This window comes from Erinaceus europaeus, chromosome 2 (genome assembly GCF_950295315.1).
Source record: "Erinaceus europaeus chromosome 2, mEriEur2.1, whole genome shotgun sequence".
In the NCBI taxonomy this organism is placed as follows: domain Eukaryota; kingdom Metazoa; phylum Chordata; class Mammalia; order Eulipotyphla; family Erinaceidae; genus Erinaceus; species Erinaceus europaeus.
The window spans coordinates 153,161,986-153,177,206 of record NC_080163.1 but is presented as its reverse complement, the minus strand read 5'-3'; the positions used below and the strand labels follow the sequence as shown (position 1 = coordinate 153,177,206).

Genomic DNA, 15,221 nt, shown 5'->3' with positions numbered 1-15,221 from the left:
CAGAGTGCTTGATCTGGTCTCTTCTCTCTATCTCTCTCTGTGTGTCTCTCTCTATATATATATCTCCCCCCCCCATATTTGTGTGTGTGTTTGTGTGTCATTAAATATATAAATAAAATAATTTTTAAAGAATCTTTTGTCAGGATCAAGGTGGGGTGACTCTAGCCTGTTTGACTCCAGAGCTCTAACCATTGCTCTACTTGTTCTTTCTGGAGAGAACAAGTAGAGAAAATTCAGGGACAGGGGCCAGGTGGTGGCACACCTGGTTAAGTGCACACATTGCATTCAAGCCCCTGGTCCCTACCTACAGGGGGAAGGCTTCACGAGTGGTGAAGCAGGGCTGCAGGTGTCTCTATCTCTTTCCCTTTCTCTGTATCCCCCTGCCTCTCAATTTCTCTCTATCTCTATCCAATAATAAATAAGTGAAATATTTTGAAAAAAAAAAGAAAATACAAGGACTAGATTTGATACTTTAAAGGTGCTTCTTTAAATTCTTAAAAATATTTTTTAAATAGATAATTTTTTAATGTTATTTTGCTAATTCCCTCATTTCTGTCACTTGTGAGTCTCTTTCCATTCATCAGTTTTTCTGTTGGTTTTGGGTCATAGCTTCCTAACATATTTCTTAATATATCCAAGATTTTTTATGGATGCTGGATATTGTGAGTATTTTATTGTTAAATATCTGGATTTTGTCCTCGTTTTAAAAGCTTAGGTCTTATTCTCTCAAACAGTTAAGTTACTTATGAACCACCTTGATTTTTTTCACATTTTTTTAAAAAAAATTTTCTAATCTTTATTTTATTTATTCTATATTTCTTTATTCATTTATTGGATAGAGACAGAGAGAAACTGAGATGGAAGGGGGAGACAGAAAGGGAGAGAGGGGGGGTCGGGCGGTGGCGCAGTGGGTTAAGCGCCTGTGGCGCAAAGCGCAGGGACCGGCGTAAGGATCCCGGTTCGAGCCCCCGGCTCCCCACCTGCAGGGGAGTCGCTTCACAGGCGGTGAAGCAGGTCTGCAGGTGTCTATCTTTCTCTCCCCTTCTCTGTCTTCCCCTCCTCTCTCCATTTCTCTCTGACCTATCCAACAACGAATTGCGTCAACAAGGGCAATGATAATAACCACAACGAAGCTACAACAAGGGCAACAAAAAGGGGGAAAAAAATGGCCTCCAGGAGCGGTGGATTCATGGTGCAGGCACCGAGCCCAGCAATAACCCTGGAGGAGGAAAAAAAAAAAAAAGAAAGGGAGAGAGGGAGAAAGACAGACACCTGCAGTACTACACCAGTCATGAAGCTTTCCCTCACCACCACCACAGGTAGGGACCAGGGATGTGAACCCAAATCCTTGTGCATGGGGACATGTGTACTCAACTAAGTACAGCACCACCCATCCCCTTTCAGGTCTATTTTTAAATGTTGTCTGGGAAAGTCTAGCCTTTACTTTGATTAGTTTAGCCCACTACTATGACATGAGCCCTCTGGGAGCCCTGCAGAATGCTGTAGGTGTTCATTAAGGACTCTGCCCTCTAACTGGCAGAACTGAACATCTCCCAACCTTGAGTGAACTTTGGGAATTGTTCAGCATAAGGGTGATTCTGGGACCTTCCTGAGTTTGTGGATTCTCACCTCCTTTCAGCCAGACTCAAGGGGCTCTCTGTTCAGTTGCCTGGAATTCTGTGAACGTCTCTCTCTCTTATTCTGCTTCCCCAATCTTAGTCACCCCAACCTTTCAGAACTGTCAGCTCTTACCTCCCCAGATCAGTAAGACCTCACTCTGTCTGGGTCCTCTCTGCTCTGTAGTCTAGTAACTGCCTCCAGGTGAAAAGCCAGGGAGGTGGCAGCACAGGTGAAAAGCCAAGGTAATCAGAGAACTCACCATACTTGTTTCCTTCCTATCTGGGGTCATAGTCTGGTGCTGTCTGTTCTCTAGTGTCTGAAAGTACTTGCTTCATATAGTCTGTCTAGTTTTCTAGTTGTTTACAAAAGTGAAAACTGGAAATTTCCTTTTTGCAGCCCCTCCAAGGTTGTGCACACTTGACCTAGGCTAGTTGTATACTCCCTCAAGGGACTTAAAAATGAATTTATGTCTCTGAAAATTCATTGGGGTGGTTCTAGTCCCCTCAGAATCTAGAACTATTCCCCAATACCAAATCTAATTTGCAGCAAGAATTATTAGTGCCCATTAGCTGGTAAATGGATAAATAAAATGTGGCATATCTACACTGTGAAGTATTATTTGGCTATTAAAAGTAATGGTGGCACACTGATCCATGCTATAGTGTGAATAAACCATGAAAACACTGCGCTAAATGAAAATAACTAGTCATGAAAGACCACTTAGCTGTGATTCCATTTATGTGAAATGCCCTTTTGTAGAAAATAGGCAACTTTATAAAAACATAATGGCCATAGTGGCTCATTGAGTAGAGCACATGCTTTTGCCATGTATGGAGCCCTGAGTTGGATCCCCTGAAGCACATGGGAGCATCATGGACAGCATCAAGGGAACTTCATGGATAGTGGAGCAGGACTGTGGTATCTCACCCTGCCTCTGCCCTACCTCTCACTCTCACTATTGACTTTTCTGATTAATTGCTGTTGATTCAGTTAGATTTTTTTTCCTTTCAAAATGTATAGTGTTACTACAGCAGTCCAATAATTCACCATCCAAACTGGACCTAACCTTCAGCCCCTGGCACAGGAAGGTGGCCCAAGGGTGCACCACCTGGTGCTCTCGGACAATTGTTCATCAAGTGTGGTTTGTGTGGTTTTCCTCTAGGATCATCCACGAAGATGGCTTCTCTGGAGAAGACGTGAAACAATACAAGCCTGTTGTCTACAGCAACACCATCCAGTCCCTGGCAGCCATCGTCCGGGCCATGGACACTTTGGGCATCGAATATGGTGACAAGGAAAGAAAGGTAGGTTGCTGAGTCCATGAACACAGCAAGGAAAGGGCCTACCTCAGTTTCCTCTTTAGAATACCAGGCTGCCTCATGGAAACCAGAAGAGACGGTATGTAGAGGGAATGCTAGTCACCATCCTCAGCCAGTACACCAGTACACCTGGGCCTCGGTGGTAGACAAACCTCCACAGCAGAGTTTCCAGCAGACAACAGTCACAGAACTAGTTGTTGTTTATTTTTCAAATGGGAAAAGAATGATAACTGTTCTAAACTGGGTCTCTCACAATGTACATACCCAGCCACCATCACCCCTCCTTAAGAGAGCTTTCTTTTGCTTTGTTGTGGTCTCAGAGCAGCCATCTGAATGGAAAGTTTTCTGCCTCTCCTTGTGAAATTTGAAGACTTAGAGGGCTCTCCTTCCTGGGGGTTGGGGTTGGTAAATGTCCTAGAGCAGAGACTGTTTTTCAAATGAGTTTCCAGGCTGATCTGATGGTGACTGGAATGAGTATGGAAAAGCCTCTTATTTGTAAACATTTGCATTAACTGTGAGACTTAACTATATACAGCTACACTGGCAAGGAGACATAAGAGGGAAGGTGGGAGTGAGAGAGGGTGAGGAGAAAGCAGCTTCAGAGAATTCCACCCAGAGGTGACTCTTAGTCCCCCAGGTGGGATTATGAGTCCCAGCAGTGCTCTTTCTGTGACCAGGAGGATGGAGAAGGGCATAGGATGTTGGTCTCTGAGTACCTGGGCTCCTCACAGGAGGCTCCAGTTAGAGAGCACTAGCCTCTGTAGGATTCCATTGTTCATTATATGCAGTCCCTGTCTTGGTTAGAAATCATTTCCCTCACAGAGGAAAACTGAAAACTGTCTGTCCTTCTGTGGGTCCGATAAATCATCTGTGACAGAGAGCTTTAAATGTGAAATTCAATATTTCATGTGCAAAATTCTAATTCCATGGGGCAGAGTTAGCTCAGTGGAGGCATTGGCACCCACAGTTCCTGGGGAATCTAGTGACTGAAGAAGCCAGCCCTGGATGAGGAAGCCAAGCACCTTCCACTGCACTGCTGGGAGGCCAAATTTAGAGCTGCTTTTATAGAGAAAACACTTCTTCACTTGGAGGACTGGCTTTTGTTTGGGTCAGCCAGGACCTGTGGGGAAAAAGGGGGGGCACTGCTGATCCCCCAGTCCTATTTCCACTAAGCATTCACTAAAGGCTTACAACATGTCAAACATGGTGCTGACTGCTGGGGACAGAACAGTGCACACAGTGGAAATGGTGCCCAAGAACACTGATAGTCTGCAAATCCCTAGACAGATCAGCAGATAACCAGACCCAGCAGGGTGGGCACAGCACATGCGTTTTCATAATAATGGTCATAGGGGTGCTATTAATAGCTAGCCTTTATTGAGCACCTACTAGCTGCCAGGCACTGTGCAAAGAACTTCACATGTATTTACATTTTAATTAACTTAGGCATAAAGCCCAGAACAGGAAATGCCTAATATGATCTCCAGACATGGTACAGGCCACCTGCCTTTTATCTCTCTGTTTCCCTTTTGCCAAACAGGGAATGTGGTGCCAGGATTTCATTTGATAGATGACAGACACTATGCAAAAGATTCATGTGTTCACAGCACACACTCCACATACACACACACACACACACACACACACACAGTCAAACACAGGGTCTTCAATATACATTCTCCCGAGAGTACATACTCACTGCCATGTCCACCTCCCAATCAGCTCTCTCTTATTTACCATAAATTTCCTGCCCTGATTACAACCCAGAAAAATCAGTACAACTTTGAAATGCTTTTATCTTTCAGTTCTGGAAAACATTAACTCCTGCTGTGGGATTTTTTTTTTTCCATTTTATTATCCTAAACTGAGAGATCATTCCTTGGGAATTAATAGGCATATGATATTTTAAGGATTTTACTGTTGAGCCCCTGGGACCTCTGTGATTATTTCTTCTTTGGGGAGTTTCCTGAGCAAGTCAGCCCTTACATAGGAGGTCAAAGATGGCTCTACTGGACAAGGAGGCTGAGAGCAGAGTGGGCACTTGGTGCAGAGTCCACCAGGCACAGCAGAGTTGAACTCAGTCTTGTCATGGTAGGTGGTGCCTCCCCCAGGTAACACAAGTTGTTCCTCTTCAGGAGTAATGAAAGCTTTGTACCTAACTCTCCAGAGCTGTTTACCATGCACGTATCTAAGAAATTTTGTGTGCAGTTTAGAGATTTCCAAAACCCATAAGATCCACCAATGTAACATAGAATAAGATACCCTTCATGATTTAATGTCTTTATGCTCAAGGCCTGTGTCTTCTGTTTTTTGATCACCTCATCAGCACAGCACCCAGCACATGCTATAGGCCACAGGCCTAAAACCCCATCAGTGGAATAGCATTTCTGACTTACCCAGGCCTCAGAAGGAAAAGGAATAGCACCTGTAATTTCATCACTGAATTGGTAGATGTTGATTGAGACTTTGTGCTCTTGTGTAAAGGTTCAGAAACAGCACAGAAATGGGGCCTTTTAGAAGGAACTTCTCCTGTGAAGATAGGACTTAAAGTTTATATGAGTGGTCAGAAAAATCTTCTTGGAGGAAATGAGGCTGGAATTCTCCTGTGACATATTGTATGACTTGACAGGTACAGATATGGGTGAGAAAAAGGGCTTGAAACCACAGCCTAGTAGTGTTGCAAGTGAAGCTGGGTAAGGGGTCTAGCAGTCCCCCTTGAAACTCTGCTGGTAGGGTTATGGACTTGTGTCCAAGTGAAGAATCACAAAGACTGTCAGGTTTCAAGAAAAGTGGTTTGTTTCTCTCATTTATTTTTCCTTTGTTTTTATTAGAAAAATTAAGGGGGAGGAGGCAAGATAGAGAAGGGAAGAGTGGGGTCAGGCAGTTTTACATTGGGTTAAGTGCACATAGTACGAAGTGTAATGACTCACACAAGGATCCCAGCTTGAGTCCCCGGCTCCCACCTGCAGGGGGGTCGTTTCACAAGTGCTGAAGCATATTTGCAGGTGTCTCTGTCTCTCTGCCTCTCTATCTCCTCTTCCCCTCTCAATTTCTCTCTCTCTCTTCCTCTCTCTCTCTCTCTCTCTCTCTCTCTCTCTCTCTATATATATATATATATATATATATGAAAAATGGCTACCAGGTGCAGTGGATTCATAGTGCTGACACTGAACCCCAGCAATAACCATGAAGGCAAATAAATAAATAAATAAGAGGAGGAAAGAGACAGAGGCACCTGCAGACCTGCTTCACCACTTGTGAAGCTTCCCCCCTGTAGGTGAGGAGCAGGGGCTTGAACCCAGGTCTTTATGCATGGTTAAGTATGCGCTTAAACAAGTGTGTCACCACCTGGCCATAAAAGCAGGTGTTTTATTGAAGCAAGGCACAGACACACATAGACCCTCAAAAGTGAGAGATCCTGAGTTCCTTTACCCACCTGGTTTTATAGTTAATCTGATCAGAATAAATTACTATAAAAAGGTATAAAGTATGTGCGGAAGCATGCTGGCTTTTCAGACCCTTGGCCCCTTCCCCATTCTGTGATGCTTAACCTTAAGTCATTATGCTCTTGTGTACGTACATGTCCCCATTTCTGTGGCCTCAAGCCAGATGTAAAGGGGAGATAATCAGTGCCACTCCTAAGAATCCTCATATCTGGTCCCTCTTTCATGCTCATTTTTTTCTATTTATTTATTAATTTATTATTTATTTATTTATTTATAAAAAGGAAACATTGACAAAACCATAGGATAAGAGGGGTACAACTCCACACAATTCCCACCATTAGAACTCCATATCCCATTCCCTCCCCTGATAGCTTTCCTATTCTTTAGCCCTCTGGGAGTCACTGTGTGGTATAGAAGGTGTAAGGTCTGGCTTCTGTAATTGCTTCCCCGCTGAACATGGGCATTGACAGGTCAATCCATACTCCCAGCCTGTCTCTCTCTTTCCCTAGTGGGGCGGGACTCTGGGGAAGCAGGGCTCCAGGACATATTGGTGGGGTTGTCTGTCCAGGGAAGTCTGGTTGGCATCATGGTAGCATCTGGAACCTCGTGGCTGAAAAAAGAGTTAACATATAAAGCCAAACAAATTGTTGATTAATCATGAACCTAAAGGCTGGAATAATGCAGGTGAAGACTTGGGAGGGCCTCTGTTTTGTAGATAGCTAGTAGGCATATTTTAGTTATATTCCAAAGGACCCATGACTATACTAGTTTTTTTTTTTTTTCCTGAGCCTGAAATCTGATATGCAGGTGGATCCAAGTTATAGTCTAGGGAAATGATGTCATGGCTGGAAAAAGGACCAGAAAGCTGCATCAAGGAAGAGAGTAGCTCCCAAATATGGGAAAATTGTATAAATATTGTTGACTGTAAGCCCCATCAATTTTTTATTTCTTTTTTTAAATTTATTTATAAAAAGGAAACACTGACCAAACTATAGGATAAGAGGGGTACAACTCCACACAATTCCTACCACTAGATCTCTGTATCCCATCCCTTCCTTGATAGCTTTCCTGTTCTTTAACCATCTGGGAGTATAGACCCAAAGTTGTTGTGGGATGCAAAAGATGGAAGATGCAAAAGGTCTGGCTTCTGTAATTGTTTCCTTGCTGAACATGGGCGTTGACAGGTCAGTCCATACTCCCAGCCTGTCTCTCTCTTTCCCTAGTGCGGTGGGACTCTGGGGAAGCAGGGCTCCATGACACATTGGTGGGGTTGTCTGTCCAGGGAAGTCTGGTTGGCATCATGGTAGCATCTGGAACCTGGTGGCTGAAAAGAGAGCTAACATATAAAGCCAAACAAGGTGTTGATAATAATGAGCCTAAAGCTGGAGTAGTGCAGATGAAGAGTTGGGGGGTGGATGTGTCTCCATTTTGTAGATAGCTAGTAGGCATATTTTAGTTATATACCAAAGGGCCTATGGCTATACTAGTTTTTTTTTTTTTTTTCCTGAGCCTGAAATCTGATATGCAGGTGGATCCTAGTTATTGTCTGGGAAGATGATGTCATGGCTGGCAGAAAGACCAAAAAGCTGGATCTGGAAAGAGTGTAGCTCCCAAATATGGGAAAGGTGTATAAATATTATTGACTGTAAACCCTATCTGTTTGATCTTATCTAGGGCCCATATTCAGCTTAGAAGCCTATGTGACCTCTGCATCCCTGTAGATATGAGCTCACATTTTGTGGTCATCTGTAGGAACATTCCAAGCTGCCCCAATATCAGGATCCATCTTCCTCAGGTGTAGCATAGAGTATGTTGTCCATCCTCCCTTCAGAGGATGGAACATTCTCTACCATTGTTGATCCAAGTTGAGGGCAAGGTCCTATGGGGGTCCACAAAGGGGTCTGTTTTGTTGTTCCTGATAGAGATGACCAGAAACAATGGAGAGAGGGATTTATTCGAGGTCTAGGCCCATCATGTCTGTTTGGGAATCTCAGGACTCCCTGACTAGGGCCCATCTGATGAGGTAGCCTGATAGTGACTAAAGAGTCACTGTTAAAGTATGCCAGACTCTTGCCCTTATTCAGCTTTGGCAGTCCTTACTTTGATAAGGTTTGGAGTGACTGAGGGAAGTGTAATAGGATGTAGGTGAGGAAGATATCTAAGTCTAAATAGACACTATTTCATTATGAATTTTATACTGACTCACTGAAGACTATTGTGTACTTTTGCTTTCACCTCTTTCATGTTCTGTGATGAATGTATGGAGTGAAGGATGCTGTGTGTGTGTGTGGGGGGGGTGCTTTACCAGTTCAACAAGTTCCGCCAAGTCTTTAGATGCCTTTACAGCACCCTTCAGGAACATTGACTCATGGCAAGCAGAGTCTCAGTCCCTTTAGCTGTTCCTAACAGTAGTCATCAAAGGAGTTACTCAATTGACAGAGGAGGCAGGTGACCAGAAAAGGGAATAGAGTTTGGATAAGAAATAGGGAAGTTGGGTCAGTGCCCATGTTCAGCAGGGAAGCAATTACAGAAGCCAGACCTTCCACCTTCTGCACCCTATAATGACCCTGTGTCCATATTCCCAGAGGCTTAAAGAATAGGAAAGCTATCAAGATGAGATGGGATACAGAGTTCTGGTGGTGGGAATTGTACCCCTCTTATTTTATGGTCCTATCAGTGTTTCCAATTTGTAAATTAAAAAATAAACTATATTTTTAAAACAAGGAATAGGGAAGTTGGAAGATGCAGATGGGTTGAAATTGCATGGGTCTTGGAAGGTATGTCACAGAGTTTGGGTTTTATGCTGTTGGCAGTTGGCAGCCATTGGTAAATTGGGAACTTGGGAGGGATGGGATGAAAGTAAATCTTAGGAAATTATCATAATTTACAGAGGAGAAGCTGAAAGAGGGGTGGTAAGTTGGGAGGCTGCAGCAGTTGACTATACAAGAGTTGTGAGGGTCTCAAGGAAGTGGGCAAGGAACAGCAAAAAAAGCGAGGGATGATGCCAAAAGAAATTCAAGGACCTGCTGAGAATTTTCCATTGGGAACAAAAGGATAAGGACCATGAGCTGGGATTGTACTGTTACCAGTCTAGTTCACTGAGGACAAGATGAAACCTCTGGCACATAGTCAAGTGACCAGCCAGATTGGGCCAAATATGGTGAGTCTAGTTTTCACCCAATGGATTTCCAGGTGGGAATGACATGCAAGCAGATGGACTCAGAAAACTGTGGCACCAGGACTAATGACACTGATAATAGAGGTTTCTGGGTTTTTTTTTAAATATTTTATTTATTTATTATTGGATAGAAATAATATTCAGGGAGAAATTGAGAGGGAGGGGGAGATAGAGACACCTGCAGCCCTGCTTTACCACTCGTGAAGCTTTCCCCCTGCAGGTGGGAACCGGGGGCTTGAACCCAAGTCCTTGTACACTGTAATGTAATCAGGTGTACCACTACCTGGCCCCAGTTTTCTAATTTTTATGTAAACTTCACATTAGTGTATTTCATCCTAGCAGTTGCCAAAGAGACACTGCTATTATTCTCCCCATTTTACATGTGAAACACACAAGGCATAGAGAGATCTATCTAGTGACTTATGAAGGCCATGCAGTACAAGCCATATTCATATGGGTAGTGAATGAGTAGCCCCAGTACAACCCTGAGGGTCAGGTCCAGAGAAAGGCCCTATTTAAATAGGGTCTTTTTTTTTTCTTCTTTATTTTTAACCAGAGCACTGGTCAGCTCTGGCTTATGGTGGTGTGGGGGATTGAACCTGGAACTTCAGAGCCTCAGGCATGAGAGTCTCTTTGCATAACCATTATGCTATCTACCCCTAAGCCCCAGTCGGACATAACCATTATGCTATCTACCCCTAAGCCCCTGTCGGACCCACCAGAAGGGGAAAAGCTTCAGGAAAACTGAAGTGGGCCTGCAGCTGTCTCTCGCTCCCTTTCTATCTTCCCCACCCCTCTCAATTTCTCTGTCTCTACCCAATAAATAAACAAATAAAATATATTTTAAGCATGCACTCTTTATCTTATGTCTCTCCTCAAACATGAGAAGGGAACCCAAAGGACAGCTTCGAAGATGTTTCTCAACAGTTCTTTTCTGTCTTTCTCATTCTGTCACCACCACCACCCCAAATAACTCTCTCCTTCAAGTTCTCCAGAACCCTTTCTTAACCCGGAAGCCTGCAAAACTCTCTAATTTGTCTCCTCTCTCCCACCCTTTTCTGCCTCATTCCTCCCTCTCCTCTCTGCTTATAAGTATTTTTTTCCTCCCCTGTCCCTCGCCTTTCTTAGTCTGCTCCTATTTCTCTTCCCCCTTCTATCTTTCTCTCTCACCCCTCCCTCCTTCACCCTCTCATCTCTCTCACCCTCTCTCCCTTGTCACTCCCTGCACATTATCATGTAAATTGTCTTAACCTTTGAGCTGAGTCTCTCTTCTACTCCTCCTTCCTGCATCTGCATCACAAAAGCAGAAAGACATGTCTGGCTGAACTGGCCTAAACTTGGACTCTGAAAGGAAGCTGGAGAGAAATGGGCAATTATAGGATTAGAAAGTTCTGTTAAACCTGTGGGGGAGCTGGGGAGTCTGTGACCCTGTTACTAAATCGTATCACGTACACAGTAATGTAAGTGTATAAATAAGTGTAAAAAGTATTTATGTACATACATACATTTATAAAATATATTGTAAACTGATAGGACAGTAGCAAAGAAGCATTGTCTTGAATTTGTGTAGAAATAGTTTTCCTTTAGCTACCATTTACACATAAGCCTAGTTCTCTCACTAAACTGTAAACTCCTAGAGTGAATCTAGAATCTATTTGGGGGCAGGTGTTAGTGCACCTAGCTGAAAACAGTACCATGCATGAGGACCTGGGTTCAAGTCTCTGGTTTCCAGACCTGCAGAAAAGAAGCTTCATGAGCACTGAAGTAGTACTATATGTGTCTCTTTCTCTCTTTCTGTCTTCCCTTCCCCTTTATATCTCTCTGTGTCCTATCAGATATATAAGAAAAGTAAAAGAAAACATTTAAAAAGTCATCCCGTTAAAATGAATACAGAGGGGTCAGGCAGAGGTGCACCAGGTTAGTGCACATCACAGTGCGTAAGGAGCAAGGTACAAGCCCCTGGTCCTTACCTGTAGGGTGATACTTGACGAGTGGTGGTGCATCAGGGTTGAAGGTGTCTCTCTGTCTCTTTTCCTCCCCTCTCAATTTCTCTCTGTCTCTATTCAATAGTAAATAAGTAAATAAAAGACTGTTTATGCTTTAAAAAAATTATTTTGATAAAAACAGAACCTACTCATTTAGTATGACTGACACAAAAGTATTAGATATTATATTCAAATCCTACCCTAGATAAATTATACGTATATATATTTTTTCCTTTATTCGTCCCTTTTAAAATTTTTATTAGAGATTTAATATTGATTTACAAAATTACATGTCAACAGGGCTATAATGCCACATTGTTCCCCCCACCGGAGTTCTGAATCCCCAGTCCCTCTACTGCAGGCCACCACAGTTCTCCCGAGGTTGCAGACATGGGTTAACCATTATCTCTACAACTATCTGTCTACATTCTTACATAACTGCACCCTTTTTCTTCCAGGTACAATCCTCTCTTCCCCTCTAAGCCACTCATGACCCTATTACTACATCCAAATGTCCCTCCCCTTTTCCTCTTCTCTGCTGGGTGCTGATGGAACTGGAGTTCAGAGCCCCCTTATCCTCTTCCTCCTATCACTTCTCCCCTAGTGGAACTGTGGATCAGAATTGTTTTGGGGGTACAGAAGGTAGGAGTTCTGGCTGCTGTAATTGCTTCTCTGCTGCACACGGATGTTGGCAGGTCGATTCAGCCTGTTTCTACCTAGATAAATTATTTAACTTCTCCAGCTCTCAAATGCTTTTTGCCTGTAAAGCGGAAATAATCATAATACCTTTTTCATCCACCTGCAGTAAGATTAAATGGGATAATGCATGTAAACTGTTTAGGATTGTGCCTGAAGAAAGTTCTCAGTATATAATAGCTCTCATGGAGTTGCCATGTTCACAGTTATTAGTATCACTAAGAAAATACTAATAAATAATTCTCACAACAATCTGAGAGGTTTTATCTGCACTTTGCATGTTAGAAACAGAAGTATGAGGTACTTAGTTGGTTGCTCTAGGTAGGACAAGAGACCCAGCAACCAGGCTGGCAGGAGTGGCAGCCCAGGGGCTCTCACTAAGGCTTTGAGGAGGAGCTTCATTAAAACCTAACCCCCTGAGGAGTCAGGCGGTAGTGCAGCGGGTTAAGCGCAGGTGGCACAAAGCACAGGGACCGGCATAAGGATCCCGGTTCAAGCCCCTGGCTCCCCAGCTGCAGGGGAGTCGCTTCACAGGCGGTGAAGCAGGTCTGCAGGTGTCTATCTTTCTCTCCCCTTCTCTGTCTTTCCCTCCACTCTCCATTTCTCTCTGTCCTACCCAACAATGATGACATAAATAACTACAACAATAAAACAACAAGGGCAACAAAAGGGAATAAATAAATATTAAAAAAAAAAGAAAGAAAGAAAACCTACCCCCTGGAATAAATAGCAACACTCTGAGGAGACAGAATGAGATTTCACACTTAGGTTTCCATAATGTCACTGTATCTCCTCTGGTAAAAGAAATCTTGATATTTAAGTCACACCCTGGAGCTCAGAACACTATATATATTTTTTTTTATCATGAAAATACTGTGGCATCTCCACAGCACAGTGCTATTTGGCCTGTGGTTTGCAGGAACTCTGGGAACAGACAATAAGGTGCTCTGAATGGGTATATGGATTCCCTGGGGCCTGGAGAAATGTCAGTGGTGGTTGGCAGTTCCAGTGAGAGCCTCATCTCACTTACTCAAACCCAAGGCTGGGAAGAAGCTTCCAGTAGGCAGCAGCATATGTATCTGCCATGTCAGGGCATCAGGCCTTGCCTGCATCAGTCTCTTCTGGCCACACTCTGACCCTCAACTGTCCACACTAATGGAATTTGCAGCTCCCCCATTTAAGACCTTCTAGTCCTGCCTCTCTGTTTTGCAGATGAGGTAAAATAGGCCCCCTCTGACAGAAACAAGAAAGGGATTTATCCAAGGGGACACATGGCACACCCAAGACTAGAGATTTGGGTTTTCTGAATCACTGTTCGGTACTGTTTCCATTTCAACAGATTGTGTCAGACTACCCAGCCAACACAGGGCCTCATTTTCTTTTCCCGGGAGGGTCAGGTCCGTCATTCCACAAATATTTATCCTGCATCCACTTCCTGGCAAGCAGTGCACAGGGTGGCAGGGGTGGACACAAAGATGAAAAGAAAGGGGGACTATCAAGCTTATGCAGAGATCATATTCCCAGATGAGAAGGTGGAACTCCTTGATTCAGGGACCTCTCAGAGCTGACATTCTAGGCGTAGAGGGCTATGCAGCTAGCTCCTACAACCAGCTCCACCCTTTTACCCCTGCCAGATCAGCCCTCAGGTTCCTGGCTTAAGGCAGGCATCCAGTGTTTAGGCCCTGGTACCAGTGGCTCTTCCTGGCCCTCTTCCAAAAGGAAGAACCAGCTCAAAGAAATGGCTCCTTTCCAGATGGGAGGGGAAGAAAAGGAACTGAAATCTCAGCTTTTGAGACTATATCTTCTTAGATTTTCCTGAACTACAAGTGGTTTAACCGTTGTCTTTCTGACCCTCCTGAACACCCAGCCCTGTTCTCTTGTTTCATAGTGTCTACCTTATGCAGCCAGACATAAGTGTGAAAAGTGAGATAATCCTGCCCACCTGTGCTTTTTGTCATCACTCTCGGTACTGGACAGAGGTTTATGGACACCTGAGGTCTGAGGAGTTCTGTTCATGCAGTGGGTGTAGGACTCCATGGACCAAGTGCTAGCCTGGTGCCAGATGCCCGGTGCCAAGGTTGTGCCTGTTAACTGGATCAAGAGACAACCCACAGAGAAGGAAATGAAAGATGTAGAACAGAGTTCCTTAAAAAGCAAATAAATATATACATTATAATATTATATAATGTCTAATCAGTCTTTTAAAACTGAAGTAGCTGCTGCTTTGCCTCAAGATATAATGTTGGGGCCAGGTAGTGGTGTACCTGGTTGAGTACACACACATTACCATTCTTAAGGATTTGGGTTCAAGCCCCCAGGCTCCACATGCAGGGGGTAAGTTTCACAAAAGCAGTGCTCTGTCTCTCTATCTCCCTTTCCCCTCTCAATAACTCTCTGTCCTATCAAATAAATTTTTTAAAAAGTCATATGATGATAATAATAGTTGATGTTTTTTCAGCACCTACTGTGTGTCAGTTTCTGCTCTAAGACCTTCCTTACACTTACTAAGTCATTTAGCCATCACACAACCCATTGAGGTATACTTTTTTTTTAAAGTATTTATTTATGATGAAGAGAGAGAGAGAAAAACCACCAGAGCATCACTCTGGCAGATGAGATGCCAGAGATTGAACTTGGGACATCATGCTTTTAAGTTCAGCTCTATAGCCACTTCACCACCTCCTGGGCCACTAGGACAGGTTTCTTTTCTTACCTTCTTGCGCTTTTCAAGAACCAGGGTAAGGATACCTGGAGCAGACCCTTGTGTTCCTCATTGAGTGGCCAGTGGAAAGCATCCAGTTAATGGTGAAGACCAACCCCTGCCTCCTAGTCAGAGAAGAGAGCAGATACCAGGAGATGATGTGCTTTTTATTCTCATGGCAGTGCAGTGAGGGAGCCGTGAAGTGGGTGACAGTGATGAAGCTAATAATAGTGGCACCTCAGTGGGTTATTTGATGATAAATGGTTTAATAAGTGC

The 15,221-nt window shown here is 43.7% G+C and overlaps 1 protein-coding gene across 2 annotated transcripts in view; it reads left to right on the top strand.

The window, feature by feature from the left end:
- The window catches only part of GNAO1 (G protein subunit alpha o1), a 194,493-nt gene that overhangs the window by 97,933 nt on the left and 81,339 nt on the right, over nucleotides 1–15,221 (top strand). For both annotated transcript variants that reach the window (XM_007532704.3, XM_007532703.3), the window contains exon 3: nucleotides 2,783–2,924. In XM_007532704.3, the coding sequence (XP_007532766.1) occupies nucleotides 2,783–2,924 (142 nt within the window). The remainder of the gene's footprint in view (nucleotides 1–2,782; nucleotides 2,925–15,221) is intronic.